The sequence below is a fragment of the Saimiri boliviensis genome, chromosome 10 (assembly GCF_048565385.1).
Source record: "Saimiri boliviensis isolate mSaiBol1 chromosome 10, mSaiBol1.pri, whole genome shotgun sequence".
Taxonomy (NCBI): Eukaryota; Metazoa; Chordata; class Mammalia; order Primates; family Cebidae; genus Saimiri; species Saimiri boliviensis.
This window is the reverse complement of record NC_133458.1, coordinates 64258642-64283255: the sequence shown is the minus strand read 5'-3', so window position 1 is coordinate 64283255 and position 24614 is coordinate 64258642. Positions and strand designations below refer to the sequence as shown.

Here is a 24614-nt window from a genome sequence, read left to right as displayed (position 1 = left end):
ATTTTTTTTGGGAGATGAAGTCTCTCTCTGTCGCCCAAGCTGGAGTGCAGTGGTACAATCTCAGCTCACTGCAACCTCAGCCTCCCAGGTTCAAGCGAGTCTCCTGCCTCAGCCTCTCAAGTAGCTGGAACTACGGGCATGCGCCACCATGCTCAGGTAGTTTTTAAAATTTTTTTTTAGTAGACACGGGGTTTCACCATGTTGGTCAAGCTGGTCTTGAACTCCTGACCTCATGATCCACCCGCCTTCGCCTCCCAAAGTGCTGCGATTACAGACATGAGCTACCACACCCAGCCGTTACTTTACTTTTTAAATAAATTTAAATTTCAACCAGTTTTCCTAGTTGAAATACCATAAGGAACAACTTATTTGAAATTGATGGTGTATGGTCTCCTTGTTCCAAAAAACCATTAATTCAGAGAATGCATGGTCCTTCCTTGGTCTTTTCCCTTCTTTCTTCTATGTATTATATCTCTTTTTTCAAGTAGTATTTCTTTTTTGACTCATTTCTCCCATTTTTTTGTCATTTTTCCTGATTTTCAAATGGCTTTAACAGGGAAGTTGAGGAGGATATTTTAAAACGATAATTTAATTACATTTCAATCTAAAAAGTGAGATAAACATTTTATCTGTCATTTTATCTTATTCCACTTCACACCCAGTTAAATCAATTTAATTTGTCCTTCCTTGCATCTTCCAATTTATTGGCCATGGTGTGGTAGGGATGTGATTTCAGTAATTCTAGAATAGGGGCTGGCAACCTTTTTATGAAAGGACCAGAGAGTACACATTTTAAGCTTTGTTGGCCACATGGTCTCTCCAGCAACTATTCAATTCTGCCTAAAACACAAATGCAACTACAAATTATACTTAAACTAACAGGTAAGGCTATGTTCCAATAAAACATTATGGACAATGAAATCTGAATTTCATAAAATTCCTACTTGTCACAAAAAATTCTTTTGATATTTTTACACAACCATTTGAAAATGTAAAAACCATGTTTAACATGTAAGCTGTAAAAAAAGGCAACAGACTGGATTTGGCCCATAGGCCAGAGTTTGCTGACCCCTGCTCTGAAAATAAAAAAGATTTCCATTTCTTAAGAATGATCTACTGTTAACTCTTTAGTCTTAAATTACTCCAAAAACTATAAGCCATCCCAAAATACAAGGGTATACCTAGGAAATCAGAGTATGATTCCACAAGTACTATTAGGAAAAAACCACCTTTCTAAAAGACAGAAACCTTATTAAGGACTGAAGAGCCACACACAATGTGGCTTTGCAAATGTTCTACATAAGTAAACTCTACTCCACCTTGCTATTGAAAATCATGAGATCTTCAGCTATAACCCTTTTGAGTCTCAAAGCATATTTAAAGAGACTTACTGTGTCTGGTGACTTAAATGAACTTCCATCATGGCTAGGATGAGGTGAAGTGGTTTCTGCAGTATATGCAGATTCTGGACTTGGTACAGGAGATATTTGACCCAAGGTTTGTGCAAATTTAGCTTCCTTCTTATTTGAAATAAGATAACTGATATCTTTGCTGAGAAATTCTTCAACTCGCTAGAAGAAAACAAAGTATTTTAATTTATAATATTTTTTTAAGAAACACGGTCTTACTCTGTTATCCAGGCTAGAGTGCAGAGGTATGATCATAGCTCACTGCAGCCTCAACCCCCTGTTCTCAAGCAATCCTCCCATCTCAGCCTTCCAAGTAGCTGGGACTATAGGCACATGCCAACAAGGTATTCTTAACTAGGTCATAAAAGCCATAAACTGTTTCGTATGCCAAGCACAGTACAAAATTCCAATTTGAAGCAGTCTATTGTTTTGTAAATTGGTGGTTTTTATACTGTATTTTTCTGAACATAGAATTCTGAGGAAGTATAATATGAGCTCCTATAACAGCACAACAGCACCATGTGCTAGGATACTACTCTTAAATACTTTAATATATGCCAATTAACTTAATCTATGAAACAGCCTCATGATACTATCTACATTTTCTGCAGGAGAAAAAAAGAGGTGACTTGCTTAATGTTACCTCAATAGCAAATAATATAATTTGAACACAGGCATTCTAACTCAAGCCCATGATCTAAAGCAGCATTGTCCAGTACAACTTACCTAAGCACTTGAAATAACCTTGGGAGTGTAATTAAGCCACTGAATTTTTTGTTTCTTAAGAGATGGGATCTTGTCATGTTGCCCAGGTTAGCATTGAACTCCTGAGATTAGGACAGCCTCCTGCCTCAGCCTCCCAAGTACCTGAGAGTACAGGCACATACTACCGTGCCTAGCTCAAACCACCAATTTTTAAATTTGATTTCATTTTAAAGATTTTAAGTAGCCACATGTCACTGATGGCTACCATAGCAGACAGTATGAGTCTGATTATTAAGTTATTACAACTTCCCTTGAGGCTTCAACTTACAGGACGAAGAGAATCTTTACCCTTAAAGAGTATAAGATTGTTTGAAAAGAATAACTTCAATAAAGTATTTGAAAACCACTGCCTAAATATCTGAATTTACTTTCAAACACATATACCAAAGTGAGGGCTACTGAAGATTGCCAGGGTCAGGACAATAAAAATAAGTAGAAGTAAATACTAAGTAGAATACTAGTATTATCAGAAAAATATATAGTATGTTATACAAAAATCCACTAAGCAGAAGTAAATTGTTAATCATTAACAAGCAGTAACAATTTACATCCATGAAAGACTTCGTAAAATATTTTAAGTAGCTGTATCTAATTCCTACAGGATTTCATGCTCTAAATGAGGACCATAAAAATGAAGTCAAGTGTTTAACAGACAAGTTAACTTCATCTAAGCATTAAGCAGAATTTGCTACTAAGACCAACGGACTTCTTGGTTAGGTGCAAATAATTTCTTTTCTGACCAACATTCATTTTCATTGACCTGTAAATAATGTACCTACATTTATTTATTCTAGGGATTATAGACTCAAATACCTACAAGGGCCAGGCAATAATATAAATGGACAATTCACACATCAAATACTGCCTTCAGTTTCATAAATGAGGCCCTAGCAATGTCAGAGATTCTAATTTTTCATAAGAAACCCAATCTCTGTGACAAATATAAAATTTACCATTCTAACCAGTTTTAAGTGTACAATTTAGCAGCAATAAGTACATTCACATTACGCAACCGTCACTACTAAAACATTTACATAACTTTTCCATCATCTCAAACTGAAAGTCTGTACCCATTAAACAACTTCTCGTTCCTCATTTTTCGCAGCCCCTCATAACTTTTATTCTACTTTCCATTTCTGAATTTGGCTATTCTAGGTAACTAATATAATGGAATCCTACATTTGTCCTTTTGTAACTGGCTTCCTTTACTTAGCACAATGTTTTTTGTGGTTCACCCATGCTGTAGCATGTGTTAGAATTTCATTCCCTTTTAAAGCTGAATAATATTCCATTGTATGTATATACAACCTTTTCTTTATCTACTGTTGGACATTTGGGCTGTTCCCACCTTTTGGCTATTGTGAATAATAAATATCTTGGAGACCCTGCCTTCAATTCTTTTGGATGTATAGTCAGAAATGGAATTGCAGGATCACACAGTAATTCAATTTTTTACTTTTTTTCAGAAACCACCCATATTTTTATATAGTAGCTATATCATTTTACACTACCACTCAGTGCACAAGGGTTCTACTTCTTCAAATACTTGTTAACACTTGTTGTTTTCTGGTTAATAGTAATCACGCTAACGGGTGTTAAGTAGTTACTGATTGACATTTCCCTAATGATCAGTGATGCTGAACATTTTTCATGTGCTTATCTGCCATTAGTATATCTTCTTTGAGTAAATGTCTTTTCAGGTCCTCGGCCTATTTTTAAATTGGGCCATTTGTCCTTTTGTTCTTGGGTCACAGAAGTTCTTTATACAGGTATTCTGGATATTAATCCCTTAGCAGATGTATAATTTACAAAGATTTCCTGCAATTCTTTGGGTCTTTTCACCCTCTCAAAGATGTCCTCTGAGGCACAAAAGTTCTTAATCCTGATTAAGTCCAACTTTAGGCTTTTCATTTGCTGCACATGATTTTGGTATTATATCCAAGAAATCACTGCTAAATCCAACGTCATGAGGACTTCTCCCTGTATTTTCCACTAAGAGTTTTAGTTCTTACAAATAATCTCAGATCCATTTTGAGCTCATTTACACATGTGACAGTAAAGGTCCAGCTTTATTCTTCTGCATGTGAATATCCAGTTTTCCCAGCACCAGCTGTTGAAAAGATCATCTTTTCCCCAATGAATGGTCTTGGCACCCTTCTTGAAAAATCAATTAGCCAAATATGCAAGGGTCTCTTTCTGGGTTTTCTGTTCTATTCCCATTGGTCTGTATGTCTGTTCTTATGTTAGTACCACTTATTTCCTTTGGTTTTTTCATTTTCTACAGAGTTAAAACTCCTAGTACCTAAGAAAATAACCTTTGCAATCTAGCCCTAACATAATTTTGTTTCCTGCCATTTCTCCCATCCACATCCTAAGCTCAAATCCCATTGCAACATTAGCAGTTGTACAAACCACACTGACATGTATTTTAAGTATGCGTTCCTCTATTTAGTATGTCCATTTTGACTTGCAAACTAGGACTTCAAGATCCAGCTCAAACTTTATCTCTGTTGAATCCTAATGGCAGTTAATCATTCCTATCTCTGTGTTCTAACTGCAATTTCTGCATATTTCTGTGAAAGCACTGACAACACTCTAATATAAATTATGTAGTTGTCTGAGGTTCCCACTAGACTATATACCTAAAGGGCTATATTTTACTTATTTTTGTGTCTCCAGGATCTAAAATAGTGCTCATACACTGGAGACACTGGTGGAGTAAGTTTTGAATGAATTCTCACACGCTCAAATCTTCATTATTCTTCAAAGCCGTGTTCCAATTGTGTCTATACAAAATGCATAATTCCTCAGCTGGAACTAATCTCTCCTTCCTCTTGAAGCTATATGTTGTCTTACTAACAAAATTACTTGTACCAATGTCATCTCTACCTAGATTAGAACATGAGGATAGGATGGACATAAGGATCCATTTTTTATTTTATTTTTGAGGAAGTCGCCGCTCACTGCAACCTCTGCCTCCCAGGTTCAAGAGATTCTCCTACCTCAGCTTCCCAAGTAGCTGAGCTAAATTTTTTTATTTTTAGTAGAGATAAGGTTTCACCATGTTGGCTGGGTTGGTCTCAAACTCCTGACCTCAGCTGATCGCCTGCCTCAGCCTCTCAAAGTGCAAGGATTACAGGCGTGAGCAACTGTGACCCACTGGATTCAGTTTTGAATCTACCAAAACACAGAGTGCACTGCACACCATACTCAAACATTTGTTGAGTCAGTTTTACCAGTGTCTTCAATTTATCAGATATTGTTGAATCTGTACCTTTTTAAGAATAAACTCAAAACATATTTTCTGATGATATCAAACCTTTTACCGTTCAAGCTAATAACGCCAAGGTATCACCCTACATTTCTGTTCCTCTCTAATTACCTTATTTTAGCCAAAACTATTTAGACATGGACCTAACAGTAGTTGATCCCATGTCCTTAGATGGTTTTGTACTTTTCTTGCACTATTAAAAGATATTTCCCATAATATCAAAATCCACCACTGTGCTCTCAGTGGTTAAATTTGTCAGAAGCATATATGGCAGATAAATGGGGTATTAAGATGTTTTCACCGAGACTATAGAAACCGAAGTATATAAAGTGGTGAATTAAAAAGACACCAAAAGTAATGATGTGAAGAAAGATAAATTAGCTCATGTAGGAGATCTTATGGCAAAATCTTTTTTAGTGATAGAAGTAGTAAATGTGCTGAAGACAGAAACCAAGACCTGAGGATTAAATATTAATATAGAAAAGATAGTATGGGAACATTAGAATTCAATAAAGAAAACATTTTTTAGAGGAAAGTTAATAAATCAAATGCAGCTGAATATCTACAGCTCTGAATTTTTGTGTTACTTTAGTACTTCAGTTACTTCACTGGTTTACTTTGGTCATTTCAGGGTAAATACTAAGTATGTAAAACCAAAAGGTCCCTCAATTATTACATATGGCAGAAGCAATCCAAAATTTGTTTCTTCCAATTACCACAGGAACTGTGGAGATAGGAGAAAGAAAGGGGCAGGGCAAGTAGTTCTTGCTTTAGCCTCTGTACTGCTGTTTTAGCCCAAGGAGTTCCCTTTTTATAGGCTTTACACTTTGGATTTCTGAATATTATTTTGTTCAAAGTTCTACTGATAAAAATATAAATCTAAATATCACTGATTTAGACCATTAGACCTAGAGTTAATGGGTTGTTCATCATGTTTGAGAAAGTTGTTGTAAACTAACAGATTTTTTTTTTTTTTTTTTTTTTGAGATGGAGTCTCTGTCTCCCAGGCTGGAGTGCAGTGGCACAATCTCGGCTCACTGCAACCTCTGCCTCCCAGGTTCAAGCGATTCTCCTGCCTCAGCCTCTTGAGTAGCTGGGATTACAGGCACGTGCCACCATTCCCAGGTAATTATCGTATTTTTAGTAGTGACAGGGTTTCACTATGTTGGTTAGGCTGGTCTTGAACTCCTGACCTTGTGATCTGCCTGCTTCGGCCTCCCAAAGTGCTGGGACTACAGGCCTGAGTTACCACACTCGGCTAGATAGCTGTTGCTGCTTTGTTTTGTTTGAGACAGGGTCTCACTCTGTCACCCAGGCTGGAATGTAGCGGCATGACCTTGGCTCACTGAACTCCGCCTCCCAGGTTCAAATGATTCTCATGCCTTGGCCTCCCAAGTAGATGGGACTACAGGCATGTGCCACCATGCCTGGCTAATTTTCGCATTTTTTAGTAGACATGGAGGTTTGCCATGTTGCCCAGGCTGGTCTGGAACTCCTGGCCTCTAGTAATCCACCTGCCTTGGCCCCCCTAAAGAGCTAGGATTATAGGCGTGAATTATCAGCCAGATATCTATTTTGTAGCCACTGGTTGCTAGAGGAACAGAAATGGTGCAGGCGGTATGTTGCTGTGGAAATTAAGAGGCTAATACCACTCTAATTGGGCCAGCCATTTAATTTCTCTGGACCTCAAGTACTTTGTTTCTAAAATTAAGGGGTCTTTTTTATTCAACATCAAGGTCCTTAACACATTAAGATACTCTTAATAAGTGTATAGTCAATATGGTGGCAGGCCTAGAAGACACGCCTTTAAGAATGTTGTCATATGGTCACTATGATAAATACTATTACAAGCAGGTGACAGTGTTTAACAAAATGAATAGTAAAAAAGTAGAATAACTTTTCAGAGATAGGTAAAAAAAAATACCGTATTAACAAATAATCCCAGGAAACTTGTTAGCACATGTTCTTCTGAAAAGTTTCCAGCCTGGGAATTGGATGGGCCGGATGGCTCATGCCTATAATCCCAGCACATTAGAAAGCTGAAGTGGGCAGATCACTTGAGGTCAGAAGTTTGAGACCATCCTAGGCAACATGGTGAAACCCTGGCTCTACTAAAATACAATAATTATTTAGGAGTGGTGGCACATGTCTGTAATCCTAGCTACTCTGGAGGCGGAGGCTGAGGCACTAGGATCTCTTGACCCTGGGAGACAGAGGTTACAGTGAGCCAAGATTGCACCACTGCACTCCAGCCTGGGCCACAGAATGAGATTGTCTCAAAACAAAAATAAAATGAAAAGTTACTAGTCTGGGAATGAAAGGGATCAGTTCAGACATTCAAAGATGCAGACCTTCAGAAAGTCAAAGTCCAGCATGAACGTTTTAAACAGGAAAAATCTTAATTACCTCATTTGCTAAAATTCAGCCAGTCTTAACCTTAATCCTATTAAGGTCCCTGGATTTTGCCTGAATTTTCTAATTTCCCAATCATCTAATCACTGTATAAGGTAGGAAAGAAGGTATTCCAGATTCTTAATCCAAATTTCTATTCCTTTAATAACATCCGTTCTGTTGAAACACCATCTATATCACTCAAGAATAATTTTAACTCTGTGTGGTTTGCATGGGTTGTGTTCTGTAATAATATTCTCAACTGTCACACTAGTCCAGACAAACTTATGTAGCTCCCCAAGATTCACAATCAAGAAGTTGCACAATCTGGAGGGCATGCCGACATTACAGTGAGCAATCAATGAGCAAGCAGTTCCACTAGGACAAGGGAGTCTTATTTCTTATGATGTGGGAACTTTATACTAGACTGCTAATCAGAGAAACCTGAAAGTTTTGTCAGGCCACAAAACATTAAAGCAAATGGTTTTTCATTAATGATAAACAGCTGATACAAATGTTAACCTTGGTGCCAATAGAAGATTTAAGTTTTCCAAAATGGAAAATTAAAATGATTACATAGTAGAAAGTACTAGTTACAAATTTTTCCTTCTATGCCAGTGTATGGTTTTCACTTACCCCTCCCAGATCCTTAATGTCCTTTTGTAGTTTTTCAGATATGGTGACAGAAGGTAAATCAAGGTAAAATACTTTTCCCCAAAGTGGTTTATATTTGGATTTTTCTGGTCTGTTATCAGTTTTCAGATATTTCAAAGATGGTCTGTTTTTTTCATTTTTGATTTGGATTCCACCTGCTATTGAAGATGTTGAGAATCAGATGTTTTACATAGACAACACTTTCACCATTTTTAAAAATATTTCATTATACAATATTAAAGAAAAAATCGTTACAATCCTACCAATTTTAAGCCATTAGCATTTAAATATATTTCTTTGTAGTTCTACTTAGGATAGAGGCAAAATACTCTATATACTTTCACAGACTGTATATTGTTAAATAATAGTTGACTCAGCAAGAAATATTCTTGCGTTTATTCCTGAAGCACGGAACTATATAAAACTCTTTGGAAAGATTTTCTTCTTTAAGATGCAAACTTCACAGGGGTATTTAATACTCAACTATTTATTGAGCATCTGCCATTCTGCTGAACATTCAAAACTGGTGCTTAAAATTCATTCAGTAATGCGAGAAGCCTCTGTTACCCAGAATAAACCTAGTCTTCAAGGGTTTCGGACTGCTCAAGTTTTAGTTTCATGTGAAGTCTGTCTACATATTAGCTACTAAATGGGCCATTTCACATACAATTTGTCTGTGTAATAAGAACTTAACGGTCCATTATGAAGAACTAAATCACCATTCATTTCATTATTTTCATTAAAAACTGATCTGATACAAGCAACCGCTTTATAAATTTTTAAAACGCAATCTGTTCTTAAATTGGTAGTTACTATGCACACACAAACACTTGTTCAAAAAATTTAGGTGCTGGAAGATTTCACCAAATAAAGTAATTGAAAATGGAAATTGGCTTTTGTTTCCTTGTCTGTAATGTTGAAACCAGCAATGAGGTGTCTGCAATACAAATGCTTTTCCGCAACTTTATGAGTAAAGGAAAACAAACTTTTAAAGGCGAGACCAAAAATCCACTCACAGTCACCCAATCTAATGCTGAAGCGAAAAGCTACGAGCGCATCTGACTTTAAATTGAGGATGCAATCCGTCGCCCCCAAGGGCCCGGGCGGAGGCGCAGCATCTGCGGGAGCCGGAGGAGACAGCGCCGCAGCCCCGGCGAGGTCCCGGATCTGCACATTGTTTGCTAGTTTTCAACCCAAGGCACGACTGGAAATAAATCTGGGACCGCCGCTGTAAAGGGCAGAGCGCGTGAGGGGCCGGGCCGGGATCCGTTCCTTCTCAGGCAAAACACTGATCGGAAACCCTTCCTTCAGACCCCAGAGGGCGGTCAGAAAATAAAAGCTGAGGACCTGGCGGGAGAACTCTAAAGAATCAATGGTGGAACCACGAGGGGAGGAAAGGATTAAAGGGACTGCAGGCGGAGGAGGGGCATCTTACCCTGGAAATGTCCTTTACTGTGGATCCTCATGGCTCCGGAGTTCATGGCAGCCGCCCGGCACCTACATGCTGGGTTCGGAGAAAGTGTGGCGCCGGGCGGCCGCGAAAGCACGGCTTCCCCAGGCCAGTTGACAGGTGGGCCGCCTCTCTCCTTCCGCCACCTACGGCCTCCACGCAGTGGAGGTACCACGTCTACTGGTCGGGTTTCCGGGGCCGGATCCCGCTCCAAAGCGCGGAGGAGGAAGGCGCAAAGCACAAACGAGTAGGCTGCGGCGGTTGAAGATTTGAAAACGCGTCACGCGGCCGCGGCGCCTATACGCGAGCCCCGCCCCGTCTCACGCCGCGCGTCGTGCCCCGCCTCGCGCTCGCCCCGCGTGCCCGCCTTCTCGCCTCCCGCGCCCCGCCCCCTCACGGCGCTGTCCTCTCGTGTCTCGCTCCGCCCCCGCAGGATGTGTCTCCGCCTTTGCCCCGCCCTCATCCGGTGCCCTTTGACTCAGACGCCGGCTCTCAGTCCGCCGCTTCGGGTTGAGAGTAAGCAGAGAGTACGCAGCGCTCTGTGTTGACCAAACCTAGTGGATGCAATTAGCGCCGGAGGCCGGCCCAGCCCGTAACCAGGGTTATTCCTGCCTTCTAGGTTTGCCAGGACCGACGGCCCTCCAGGTGCCTTCTCCCCCAGGTATGCTAATTTTTCACGGGTCGGACGTCGGGGAGGCAGAAGGCAAAGAAGGAAGGGGCTTTGGCAGAGCCCGGACTCAGCCCTGGCCGCGGCCGCAGCCCCTGCTCAGCGCGCCCGGGGTCGCACAGCGAGCGGGGTTTTCCCGCGGTCACTGCCGACCCCGGCGGCCGAGGTCATGCTGCGGAGGGACTTGCCGGAGTGAGAGCGGCCCCCGGGGGCGTCGGAGGGAGGGTGGGTCCGGGAGGCCCCCAGCCCTGACGGCAGCGCCGCCGCAGGACACGTCCAGGTCACTTTGTGCCCTTTGGTACGTGGGTATTTACGCTGCTCTGTTGACTTTTATTGTATCCAGACCCGTTTTCGTTTAGTTGTAAGTTTTTTTCCAACAGTAATAGAGTAGAAAGTGAAATTTCATTTTTTATCTGTAAAACAGAGATTAAAGATCAAATGAAAATGCTTCTGAGTATATTTTAATTTTGTAAGTTGGAAAATGCCTCACCGAAAAAGAAAAAAATTGTTTCTTCAGGAGGAAAAGGATATTTTGTACTATTTTGCATTTCTCTACTCCAGGCCATAATGATCACTCATGTAATGGTTGATGTATTTACCTAGTAGCTCAGGGAAATCAGAGTGTCAGCGTTAGCGTTTTGCAAGGAGGTACCTCAAAGCATAGACAAGGGTGGGTTGTGACAACGTTAGATGGAGAACGCAAAGAACAGGTTTTCTAAGGGAAATCAGAGTCTGGTTTTAGATAGGTTTATGTTGAAGGGCCTGGGGCGACAATCATGAAACTATGTTTATGAGACAGTTAAAGATGTTTATGACTAGAGAGAAATGTCTAGGAGAAATGGACATGGGAAGGGAAAGTAGAGATTGATTTGATATCTCTCAAAATATTTCTACTTCTCAAGGTCTGTTGATGTCAATCGTGGGGCAGTTCATAAGAGGTTAACAGATCTTGAGTGGTGGAAGGAAGTGTAGTTTGAATAAACATATTCAATATTGTAATTTCTGTGGGAAAAACTTATTTTCAAAATTAAAGGTACAGAGAGAGCACAAAATTTTATACTTACAGAAAGATTTAAAAAGTTGGGAAGCACTAATATAGAATGTAGTTAAAGCTTTGGGAGGAAATGAGTTTGCTAAGGAGAGCGTATGAAATAAGATTGAAAGAGGTGGCTGATAAAATAGTGTAAGAGATGGAGAAAATGTCACAGAATTGGGAAGAGACTGCAAACATTGGAATCATATGGGCTTCACTAACTACTTGGCCTCTGAGTAATTTTAACCCTCAATTTTAATTTGTTAAAAAGGGGTGATACTTCTCAGGGATGTTGTGAGGATTAAATGGACATTTTTGAATGCTCAGTACAGTGCCTGGCACAGAGAAGAGTTCCGTAATTACTATCATTCTATTGAACCTCTTTTATATGGTCCAATAATCAGGTCTGTTGGTGAGAGAATGGGATTTGTCTTAAAGATCTTCAAAATGTGCTTGAAAATAGTCTTTCAGATGAAGGGTAGACATTCAAGAAGTGAATGGGGGCAGGGTTATTTATGGTGAGAAACTTTGAGTTATATTAGGTAAAATTGGAGAACATTGAGCAGAATCATGGTCTAATTAAATGAATATGTGGCTGTGAATCAAGAGAAATTAATTGTATTTATTACTTGATCTAACCTTAACTGGTTTTATGACCTTGGGCAAATGTTAACCTTTCTGGCCTGGTGAGGTGGCTCACACCTGTAATCCCAGCAATTTGGGAGGTCGAGGTGGGTGCATCACGAGGTCAGGAGTTCAAGGAGCAGCCTGGCCAACATGGTGAAACCCCAGCTGTACTAAAAATACAAAAATTAGCCAGGCATGGTAGCATGTCAGCTACTCAGGAGGCTGAGGCAGGAGAATCACTTGAACCTGGGAGGCAGAGGTTGCAGTGAGCTGAGATTGTGCCATTGCACTCCAGCCTGTGCAACAAAAGCGAGACTCGGCCTTAAAAAAAAAAAGTTAACCTTTCTATGCTAGAACTTCTTTATCTATAAATGAAGATAATACTGATCAGTCTAGTCCACAACTTTTTGTGATTATCAGACTAGACCTAATCTGATCTTTCAGATTACCTGACACATAGCCAAATATAAATTTTTTATTCTAGAATCTAGACAAATTAAATTTGTAATACTTTTTTTTTCTTTTTTTCTTTTGCCTAAGCCTCTTCACCTGGCTAGGCAATTATTTTTTCCTGTCGCTAGCAAACCTAGCTCAGATTCAGCCTTTATCTCCTGCTGATTGAGGTCTTGAGTAATCATCATTCCTGTTTGATTCATTTGCCATCTATATGTTGTCTTGTGAAATGTGTTCTGTTTCTATTTTTATTATTTAATTTTCACATTTCATTGTCTCACTATCCTGGTGAATTGAAGGGCCTAAGGTTGTGTATATGGTTAAATTCTTTGTTTTGGAGGCTAAATATATGAAAGGATAGGATTGGTTAGTGGCTGTGGCACTGAAGTTAGTGTCTCAGGCGAATGTGGGCTGGGAAACAAGGGTAAATGCAGTATTAACAAGCCCTTTAACACTTCCTAAGTGAAGGATCAAAATTGGAGATTCTGGGCAAGGTGACTCACACCTGTAATACCAGCACTTTTGGAGGCTGTGGTGGGAGGATCACTTGATCCCAGGAGTTTGAGACCAACCTGGGCAACATAGGGAGACCCTGTCTCTACAGAAAATGAAAAAATTAATAAGGGTGGTGCACACCAGTGGTCCCAGCTACTTGGAAGGCCAAGGTGGGAAGATCACTTGAGCCCAGGAGTCTAGCAGTGAGCTATGATTGGCCACTGTAGTTCAGAGTGAAACCTTGTTGCAAAAAAAAGAAGGCGGGGAGAGCAGGGAGCAAGACAGGAGGATTCAAAATTTGGGAATACTGGGAGTGGATGCCCTGAAACAATGTAATTCAGAGGCTACAATAGATAATGAACTAGTTTAGAGGTTAGATCTTACATATTGAATTAAATTGTAGATTCCTTTAAGGTGGTATAACACACATATTTGGCCAGACTATAAAATAATCTATCTACCTGCCCCATTTCCTACTTTCCTTCTGTATTGATTGAGCACTAACAATGTGCTATGCCCAGTGAAGCTTATTTACTTTTATACCCATAGAAGGCTTACCGTATAAAATTTAAAAATTTTCAGACATTTATAATGCACATGCAATAAAGCACAGCCATTTTAAACTTTATATATCTTAATATGAATTGATGAATTCTAACAAATATGTATATCCATGTAATTAACACTAAAATGAAATTACAAAACATTTTGTCATCTCAGAAGAATGCTTAATTCTTTCCAGTCTTCCTCCTCCCACCAGAAGTAATCAGTCTTCTGATTTTTATTATCGTAGAATGGTTAATGGTTTTCCCTGTATTTCAGCATAATATAAATGGAATCATATAATCTGTACATTTGGGGTTATAATTACTTATATCTTTTTATGATTTATATTGTTACATGTATCAGTAGTTCATTCTTTTTTATTGCTGAGTAGTGTTTCATTGTGTGAATATACTACAGTTTATCCATTCACCTGTTAATGGATATTTGGGTTATTTCTATTTTCCTGGCTGTTATGGGTAATGCTGCTGTGAACATTGATACACAAGGCTTTTTTGGACATGTATTTTTACTTCTTCCAGAATTGCTGTATCATATGGTAACATAATATTTAACAGTATGAGAAATTATTGAAGTTCTTGATTCTTCTTTCAGTAACGTATGAAGCACACTGTTGTTATTTGCTGGGTGTGAACTGGGATCTCATATAGTTTCAGTTTTTAAAATTCAGGTAAAATTTATATAAAATTTGCCATTGTAACCATTTTGAAGTGTAGTATTCAGTGGCTTCCAGTATATTAACAAAGTTGTGCAACCATCGCCACTGTCTAAATCCAGGACATCTTCAACACAAGAAAAAGAAACCTCTTACCCATCAATTACTCGTTCTCATTTCTCCTCTCTCCTCAGCCCCTGGTAACCACTGTTCTGCTTTGTCCCTATGCATTTGCCTATTCTAAACATTTAATAGAAATATAATAGAATATATGAGTTTTTTGTATATGGCTTTTATTGAGCATAATGTTTTCAAGGCTCATTTGTGTAGCATGTATCAGGTCTTCATTTTTTACGGATGGATAAAATTCTCTTGTAGGGATATACCACATTTTGTTTATCCTTTCATCAGTTGAGAAACTGTTTCTTTTTATTTTCTAGCTGTTAATAATAATGCTCTGAACATTTGTGTACAAGTAAGTGTTTGTTAGACTATTATGTTTTCAGTTCTCTGGGATGTATACCTAGGATTATTGCTGAGAATTTCTAGGTCATATGATAATTCTGTGTTTAACATTTTGAGAACTGCCAAACTATTTTCCACATGGCTGCAGCATTTTACATTCTCATTGGCAGTATAAAAGAGTTCCCATTTCTCCACATCCTTGTCAACACGTTTTATATTCTGTATTTTTAATTATAGCCTTCCTAGTGGATGTGCAGTGGCAACTTTTTCTGGTTTTGATTTTCATATCCCCAATGAGTTATGATGTTGAATACTTTTTTACGTGGTTATTGGCCATTAGTATATCTTCTATAAATATTAGGTCCCTTGCCCCTTTTCTTGAGTTTATTTTTGTTGTTGTTGTTTAGTTGCTAGTTCTTTTTATATTTTGGATACTAGACCCTTATCAGATATATGATTTGCAAAAATTTTATTCTGTTTATACCTGGTCTTTTCAATTTTTTGATAGTGTCCTTTGATACACAGACTTTTTGATAAAATCTAATTTTATTTTTTCTTTTGTTACTTGTTCTTTCGATATTATATCTAGGGGGCACTATTGCCAGATTCAGGGTCACACAGATTTATTCTTGTAAGACTTCCATACTTTGCTTGATTTTTGTCCTTGACCTACTTTGAGTGATTTTTTGTGTGTGTATAGTGTGACTTAAGGGTCCACCTTCATTTTTCTGCATGTAGATACCCAGTTTTTCCTATTCGTTGAAACTACTGTTCTTTTTATCATTGAATGGTTTTCAAAACCTGGTTAAAAATCAAATAACTGTAGATGTATGGAGGTGTTTTAGGACTCTCAGTTCTATTCCGTTGATCTCTATGTCTCTCCTTATGTCAGTACTACACAATTTTAATTACTGTAGCTTTTTAGTAAATTTTGAAATTGGCAAGTTTTAGTACCACAAATTTGTTCTTTTTCAAGATGAGCTATTTGGGGTGTCTTAATGTTCCATATGAATTCTAGGATCAGTTTATCCATTTCCACCAAAAAAAAGTAGTTAGAGATTTGATCACAGCTGCATTGAATTTGTAGAGTATTATCATCTATACAATATGTTTTCCAATTCATGAACACAGGATGTCTTTCTGTTTATTTAGGTCTTCTTTAATTTGAATAGCATTTTGTGATTTTCATTGTACAAGACTTATACTCCCTTAGTTACATTTATGCCTAAGTATTCTTTTTGATGTTATTGTAAGGGAAACTGTTTTGTTAATTTTATTTTCAAATTGTTCATTGCTATAATATAGAAATACAATTGATTAATGTATATTGATCTTGTTTTCTGCAACTCTGCTGAATTTGTTAGCTTTAACAGGTTTTTGGTGGATTCTTCAGGATATTATAGATATAAAATTATATCATCTATTAGTAGAGATACTTTTAAGTCTTTCTTTCAAATCTAGATGCTCTTTGTTTCTTTTTATTGCCTGACTGCCTCAGCTAGAACTCCTGGTATAATGTATCATCAAAGTGATGAGAGAATGGACATACTTTTTATTTTTCTGATCTTTGAGGGAAAGCCATTCAGTCTTTCTCTGTTACAAATACGATGTTATTTGTGGGTTTTTTCATAGATGTCCATTATCAGGTTGATGAAGTTTCCTTCTTTTCCTACTTTGTCATGTGTTTGTAACCTGAAAGGGTATTGGATTTCGTCAGGTTTTTTTCTGCCTCAGTTGAGTTGATGATGTGTTTTTTCCCCTTCATTTAATCAGCAGGGTGTATTTTGTTGATTGATTTTAATATGTTGAGCCACCCTGTGTTCCTGGGGTAAATCTGACTTAGTCTTGATATATAATTGTTTTAGTATGCAGTTGTGTTTGGTTTACTAGTGTGGTTTCTTGAAAATGGGTTTCTTGAGAATTTTTCTTGTGTTTGGTTTCTTGAGAATTTTTGCATCTCTCATACAAAGGGGATATTGATCTCTAGGTTTCTTGTAAGGTCTTTGTCTGGCTTTGATGTCAAAGTAATGCTTTGATGATAAAGCACTCTCTTGGGGAGTTTTTGATTTTGGCTAGAATATTTTTCTAATAAGTGTATTTAGAAGTAAAGAGATTATTGACTCAAGTACAAATAGACTATTTATACTGGTAGTATTGTCTCTACTTTCATTCCTGATTTTAGTAATTTGAGTCATCTTTTTTCTTTCCTTGGCCAGTATATCTAAAAGATTGTCAATTTTGTTGATTCTTTAAACAACTTTCAATTTTATTAATTCTCTCTGTAGTTTTTATATTTTATTTTTATCCTCATTTTGATTTATAGTATTTATTCCTTTTTTCATCCTCATTTTGATTTACAGTTCTTTTTTCTTTTTCATCCTCATTTTGATATATACTACTTTTTTTCCTCCTACGTGCTTTGGATTTAGTTTTTTCTTTTGATAGTTTTATAGGGAGTAGTTTAGGTTATTGATTTGTGAGATCTTTCTTATTTCTTAATGTAGATTTTTGTAACTCTAAATTTCCCTATGAGCCCTGCCTTGCTGCATTCCTTAAGTTTTGGTATGTTGTGTTTTCATTTTCTTTCATCTGAAGACATTTTCCAGTTTGCATCATAATTCCTTTGACTCATTGGTTGTTTGAGTATATTATTTAATTTCACATATTTGAGAATTTTCCAAATTTTCTCATTATTGATTTTACATTTTCTCTTATTTTGGTCAAAAAATGATACTTCGTATTATTTTAATTTTATGAGATGAGAATTGTTTTGTGGCCTGACATATGATTTGTCTTGAAGAATGTTCCACGTTCACTTCAAAAGAATATGTATTTTGCTGTTATTTGGCGGCATGTTCAGCATAAGTCTTAGGTCTAACTGGTTTATATGTTGTTCAAGTCTTTCTGATTCCTTCTTTATGTTTTGTCTAGTTCTATTCATTATTGAAAGTGAAATGATGAAGTTTCCAACTATTGTTGGACCATCTGTCTCTAGTTCTGTCACTTTTGCTTTGTATATTTGGGGCTCTATTTTACGTGTATATATGTTATAATTTTTATATTTTCTTGATGAATTGATTGACATCTGTATCATTACATAGTATCTTTCTTTGCTATTGTCACCATTTTTGTCTTAAAGCATATTTTGTCTAATACTAGTACTACTATTCCAGTTCTTTTATAATTACCGTTTTCATGGAATGTCTTTTTTTCACTTTCACATTCAGCCTGTATGTGTTTTTGGATCTAAAGTAAGTCTCTTTTAGACAGCATATAGTTGGGTACTTTTAAAATTCATTCTTGTAGTCTCTACCTCTTGATTGGAGAGTTTATTTCGTTAAATTATTCATGAGAGAACATATTTTTCCATTTTGCTGTTTTTTATGTTATATCATTTTATTCCTCCATTCCTTCATTATCACCTTCTTTTGTGATAGATATGTTCTAGTGTACCATTTTGAATTTCTTTTAGAATCTATATTTTAGATGTTTTCTTTTTTTTTTTTTTTTTTTTTGAGACGGAGTTTCGCTCTTGTTACCCGGGCTGGAGTGCAATGGCGCGATATCGGCTCACCGCAACCTCCGCCTCCTGGGTTCAGGCAATTCTCCTGCCTCAGCCTCCTGAGTAGCTGGGATTACAGGCACACGCCACCATGCCCAGCTAATTTTTTGTATTTTTAGTAGAGACGGGGTTTCACCATGTTGACCAGGTTGGTCTCGATCGCTCGACCTTGTGATCCACCCGCCTCGGCCTCTCAAAGTGCTGGGATTACAGGCTTGAGCCACCGCGCCGGGCCCTAGATGTTTTCTTAATGGCTATCTTGGGAATTGCAATTCACATCAAATGTATAACAATTTAGTAGAATAATACCAACCTGGTTTCAATAGTATATTAAACTTTTGCTCCTGTGTAGCTCCATCTCCCCATCCACTTTATGTTTTTGTGATAAATTACATATTGTTATTATTAAGCACATGTAAATGATATAAATCAATTTAGTTTTATAATTATTATTTTACGTAATTATATTTTAAGTCATGTGGGAAAAAAGTGGTGTTACTAACCAAAAATACAGTAAAAATTCAGTTACTAACTAAAAATACATTTTTACATTTACCTACTTTGTTGTCTTTATTATTGTTTCATTCTTTTATGTTCAGCCTATTTGTGTCTTTAAAGTGTCAAGCTGGGTTTGTTGGCTTGTACCTTCTCAGGAAGCTGAGGCAGGAGAATCTCTTGAGGCCAGGAGTTTGAGACCAGCGTAGGCAACATAGTGAGACCCTGTCTCTGAAAAATTTAAAATTAGTTGAGCATGGTGGTGTGTGTCTATTATCCCAGTTACTTGGGAGACTGAAGCAGGAGGATCAGTTGAGTTCAGGAGTTTGCGGCTGCAATGGGCCATGCATAATCATGCCATTGCATTCCAGCTTGGGTGACAGAATGAGGCTGTCTCATATTTAAAAAAAAAAAAAAAAAAAAACTCTGGTAGCTAAGTTATAGTTTGATTATTAATTTTTAATTGCTTTTGCCAGTCTCTGCCTTTTAGCTGTATATTTACATTTAACGAGGTCTGATTTGCCATTTTGTTACTTGTTTTCTGTGTTTCATTTATACACAGGTGCTCCTCAACGTATTATGGGGTTACAGCCCAACAAACCCATCATAAATTGAAAATATTGTAAGTCAGAAATGCACTTAATACAGCTAATCTACCAAGCATTGTAGCGTATCCTAGTCTACCTTAAACATTTTCAGGACACTTATATTAATATGTCTACAGTTAGGCAAAATTATCTAACATAAAGCCTACTTTATAATAAACTGTTGTATATCTCATGTAATCTATTGAATACTGTACTGAAAGTGAAAAATAGAAATGGAATGGTTGTATGGATGCTCAATGTACGATTTCTACTGAATACATATTGCTTTTGCACCATTGTAAAGTTGAAAAATATTAAATGGCACTACTGTAAGTTGAGTATTGTGTATATTGTGCTTGTTTCACTCTTTACTGCTTCCTTTTATTTTAAATAGATATTGTATATTATTTTAATTTCATTGTTTCTTCAAATATATCTTTAAATTTTCTTAATGGTTGTCTGCGGGGTTTCAATTAACATCTTAGTTTATAAAATCTAGTTCAGATTAATCCCAACATAATTTCAGTAGCTTATAAAAATCTGCTATTGTATAGCTCCCTTCCCTTTCCCACCTTTGTGTTATTGTTGTCATAGGTTTTATCTATATGTTGTATGCGCATAACAAAGATTTGTTGTTTTATGCAGTTTTCTTTTAGATAAGAGCAAAAAGGAGTTAACAAAAAAAAAGGTAATGTCTTTTATCGTTACCTAACTTGTTACTTTTGCCACTACTCTATTTCTTCTTATGAATTCCAGTTACTGTCTAGTGCCTTTCATTTTAGCTTAAAGGATATTTCCTAGTGTTTGTTGTAGTGCAAGTCTGCCAGTGACCAATTCTCTGATTTTCTTTATCTAGAAATGTCGTAGTTTGGGTTTTTTTTTTTAAATTTCTGAAAGATAATTTTGGTAAATATAGAATTCTTGTTTGAGCAGTCTTTTTCTTTTATTGCTTTGCATGTTCCACTGCCTTGTGGCCTCCATGATTTTACATGTGAAATCAGTCATTGAACTTATTAAGTATCCCTTTAATATGATGAATTGCTTCTTTTTTGCTGCTCTCAGATTTCTCTGTGTTTCGTTTTTGGCAATTTGATTTAAATGTGTCTCCGTGGAAACTGTAACTCTTGAGTGTCTCCTGCTATGGATGTGCTGAGCCTCTTGGATGTATAGATTGATTTCTTTCATCAAATTTGGGAAAATTTTGGCCATTATTCTTTCTGTCCCTTTCCCTTTTTTCTTTCTGGGACTTTCATTAGGTGTATATTGGTTTTCTTGATAATGTCCCACAAGTCTCTTAGTTTCTGTTCTTTTTTTTCTGTTACTCAAATTGGATAATCTCAATAGACCTATCTTCAAGTCTGCTGATTCTTCTGCCTGTTCAAGTCTGCTGATGGATCCTCTAATGAATTTTTTATTTCAGTTATTATAATTTTCAATTTAGGAATTTCTCTTTTGTCATTCTTTTTTGTAATTTGTTTCCTTATTAATAGTCTCTCCTTTATTAGACATTGTTCTCATGGTTTCCTTTAGTTATTCTACATGATTTCCTTTCTTTTGAGTATATTTAAAATCATTATTTTAAAGTCTCTGCCTTATAAATCTAGTTTCTGGGGTTCCTCAGAGAAAATTTCTAATAAGATACCTTTTTCCTACATATGAGCCACATTTCTTTGCATGCCTTGTAATTTTTTACTGAAGACTGGACATTTTAAATATAATATAGCAACCCTGGAAACCAGATTCCTTGCCGCTCCAGGATTTGATGTTCATTGCTCTGGTTGCCATTGTTTGTTTAGTGAGTTTTCTTAATTAATTTTGTAATGTTATATACAGTGTTATTTGTGGCTAGTGAAGTTGTTTTATTAGCTTACTGGTCAGCTAGTGATTTGATAAAAATTTGCTTAAATGTCTGGAATCCCCACTAAAACAAACAAAAACCTCTACCAATCTTAACTGGTGAGGGTTGTGTGTGTTTGTGTGTATGTGTGTTGGGGGTGGGAATGTTTTCAACTTTCAGATGGTCTATTTACATCTGAATGTTTAACCTTTACATCTGAATGTTTAACCTGCCTTAACCTTTACTTTCTGTTTGTGCAGAGCCTATAGGTCAACCAGAGGTGAGAGCTTAATGCTTTCTTGGGTCTTACAGTTACATGTGCTCCTTTCTGAGCATGGATGTGGCCTTCTAGAGACCCAGAGATATTTGGGAGCTTATTTCACAAAACATTTTCATTACCCAGCCTTTTCACCCAAGCTTTTCTATGTGTCTTTTGTTTTCGCCAACTTTTTTATTTTTTAGTTGCATTTTAGGTTTTGGGGTACATGTGAAGAACATGCAAGATTGTTGCATAGGTACACACATGGCAGTGTGATTTGCTGCCTTCCTCCCCATCACCTATATCCGGCATTTCTCCCCACGCTATCTCTCCCCAACTCCCCACCCCTGGCTGTCCCTCCCCTGTTTCTTCCGGACGGACCCCAGTGTGTGATGCTCCCCTCCCTGTGTCCATGTGTTCTCATTGTTCATCACCCACCTATGAGTGAGAACATGTGGTGTTTGATTTTCTGTTCTTGTGTCAGTTTGCTGAGAATAATGGTTTCCAGGTTCATCTATGTCCTTACAAAGGACGTGAACTCATTGTTTTTTATGGCTGCATAATATTCTATGGCGTATATGTGCCGCATTCTCCCTGTCCAGTCTATCATTGATGGGCGTTTAGATTGGTTCCAGGTCTTTGCTGTTGTAAACTGTGCTGCAATGAACATTCATGTGCATGTGTCCTTATAGTAGAACGATTTATAATCCTTTGGATATACACCCAGTAATGGGATTGCTGGGTCAAATGGAATTTCTATTTCTAGGTCCTTGAGGAATCGCCACACTATCTTCCACAATAGCTGAACTAATTTACACTCCCACCAAAAGTGTTCCTATTTCTCTACATCCTCTCCAGCATCTGTTGTCTCCAGATTTTTTAGTGATCACCATTCTAACTGGCATGAGATGGTATCTCAATGTAGTTTTGATTTGCATTTCTCTAATGACCAGTGATGATGAGCATTTTTTCATATGTTTGTTGTCCTCATGTATGTCTTCTTTTGTGAAGTGTCTGTTCATATCCTTTGCCCACTTTTGAATGGGCTTGTTTGTTTTCGCCAACTTTTATCCCTTGTCCCACCCAGGTAGCCACAACTGATAAATTTCCCTTAGAATGTTTTTGACAAACATCCCTGGGTAGTTGTTTCTATAGCCTTGTGGAGTTCTGAGTTAAGTGAAATAAAGGCAAGTCCCTTGGACTGGTGTTTAGGCCACCACCAGACAAGTAAAATAGACAATAACAATTCTTTGAGAACAATGTTCAGTCTGCTCCTCTGGCACCAGGAATCGCCTTGGGAATTCAGGCGATTAAAAGTAATGACAAAACCTGCAATTAGTTTTGTACCAACTTAATATATACATTGAGAATATTTTCTCTGGGTCTGTAGCTAGCTTGTTCATTCTTAGGTTGTCTTCTTTTAATGCTACTTTTTGTCTGTCCTTTTTTTTTTTCTTTCTTTCTTTCTTTTTTTCTTTTTTTTTTTTTTAGGAGAGTCTCGCTCTGTTGCCCAGGCTGGAGTGCAGTGTCATCATCAGCCTTGAACTCCTGGGCTCAGATGATCCTCCCACCTCAGCCTCCTGAGTAATGGCACCACAGGCAGGCATCACCAGGCCTGGCTCATTTCTAAAATTTTTGCAGAGACAGGGTCTACCTATGTTGCCTGGTCTGTAATGCTGTCTTTTTAAAGGTTATGCACATATTATCAGTCTTGCACTTATTAGTACATGTGTCTTTGAGTTTTGACAAACACAGTGCAATCATCAGAAGCAAGATTCAGAACAGTTCTGTCACTTCTCCGTGACCATTAGTCTTCCTCTTCTCCACTTCAATCCTTTGGCAATCCAATCTGTTTTATTATCATTTTTACCTTTGCCATAATGCCAACTAAATGAAACAATGGTAGGTAGCCTTTTGAGTCAGGTTTCTTTTATATAGGATAATTTATTTGAGATTCATCCCTGTTGTTGGATGTATCAGTATTTTCTTCCTTTTTATTGCTGAGTAGTGTTCCATTTTATGCATATAAAAATTTGTTTATACATTTCCCAGTTGAGAGATGTTTGAGTAGATTCTAGTTTGGAAAAATTCATATAGAAAGATCATACAACTATTTGTATACAAGTTTTTATATAAATGTAAGTTTCTCATTTTACTTGTATAAATACATTGAATTGAGGGTGTTGTGTGTTAAGTTTAAACATTTTTCTTTCACTTTGTTCTCTTAATGTTAACATTTTGTATACTATAAGTACGTCAAAGTAAGAAATTAACATTGGTACAAGACTTTTTCCTAAGCTACACTACCAATGTTATTTATATGTTGTGAATTTTTCCCACTGATGTCCTTTTACTATTCTAGGATCTACTCCAGGATCCCACATTATACTTAATTGTCATGTCTCTTCTGCCTTTAATTTGTGATGGTTCCTCAGTCTTTGTCATGACTTTGAAGGCTACTAGTCAGTTATTTTGTAATATGTCATTTAATTTGGTTTTGTCAGATACATCTTCATGATTAGAGAGTATGCATTTTTTGCAAGAATACCACAGAAAATCTCAGTACATTGTGACACCGGGTACATGGTATTTACATTTCTTATTATTGGTGATATTAACCATGATGTTAACCTTAACCACTTGGTTAAGGCAATGTCTGGTGTCTGCAGAGTTTTTCTACTGTTAAAGTACTATCTTTATATTTATAATTAATCAGTATCTTAGGGAAAATAATTTAAGACTATGGAAATATCCTGTTTCTCGTCACTAATTTTAGCATCTATTGGTGGATTCTTATTACTGTGTTATTACAGCACTTAGTACCCTGATTTTTTTTGTACTTTCTTTATTCCTCATTAATGTAGAATTCATTAATAGGAATGCTTTTGTAAGGAAGAACATCACTTTTCTTCATCTCTTTATTCAGTTGTTTGTTTATATCAATATCTGCTGATGGATATTTATTTCATGCCATT

The 24614-nt window shown here is 37.1% G+C and overlaps 2 protein-coding genes across 4 annotated transcripts in view; one reads left to right on the top strand and one right to left on the bottom strand.

Annotated features, from left to right (window-relative positions):
* The window catches only part of DBF4 (DBF4-CDC7 kinase regulatory subunit), a 28963-nt gene extending 18723 nt beyond the window's left edge, over positions 1-10240 (bottom strand). Inside the window, exons 1-3 of the mRNA XM_039472559.2 lie at positions 9926-10240; positions 8473-8645; positions 1392-1571 (exon numbers count right to left, since the gene is read on the bottom strand). Coding sequence (XP_039328493.2) covers positions 1392-1571; positions 8473-8645; positions 9926-9971 — 399 coding nt within the window. The 5' untranslated portion in view covers positions 9972-10240. The remainder of the gene's footprint in view (positions 1-1391; positions 1572-8472; positions 8646-9925) is intronic.
* A 168-nt stretch (positions 10241-10408) lies between these two features.
* Positions 10409-24614, top strand: part of SLC25A40 (solute carrier family 25 member 40) — an 80174-nt gene continuing 65968 nt past the window's right edge. For all 3 annotated transcript variants that reach the window (XM_074379362.1, XM_003921169.4, XM_074379361.1), the window contains exon 1: positions 10409-10601. The gene's annotated coding sequence lies outside the window, so the exon portion shown is untranslated. The remainder of the gene's footprint in view (positions 10602-24614) is intronic.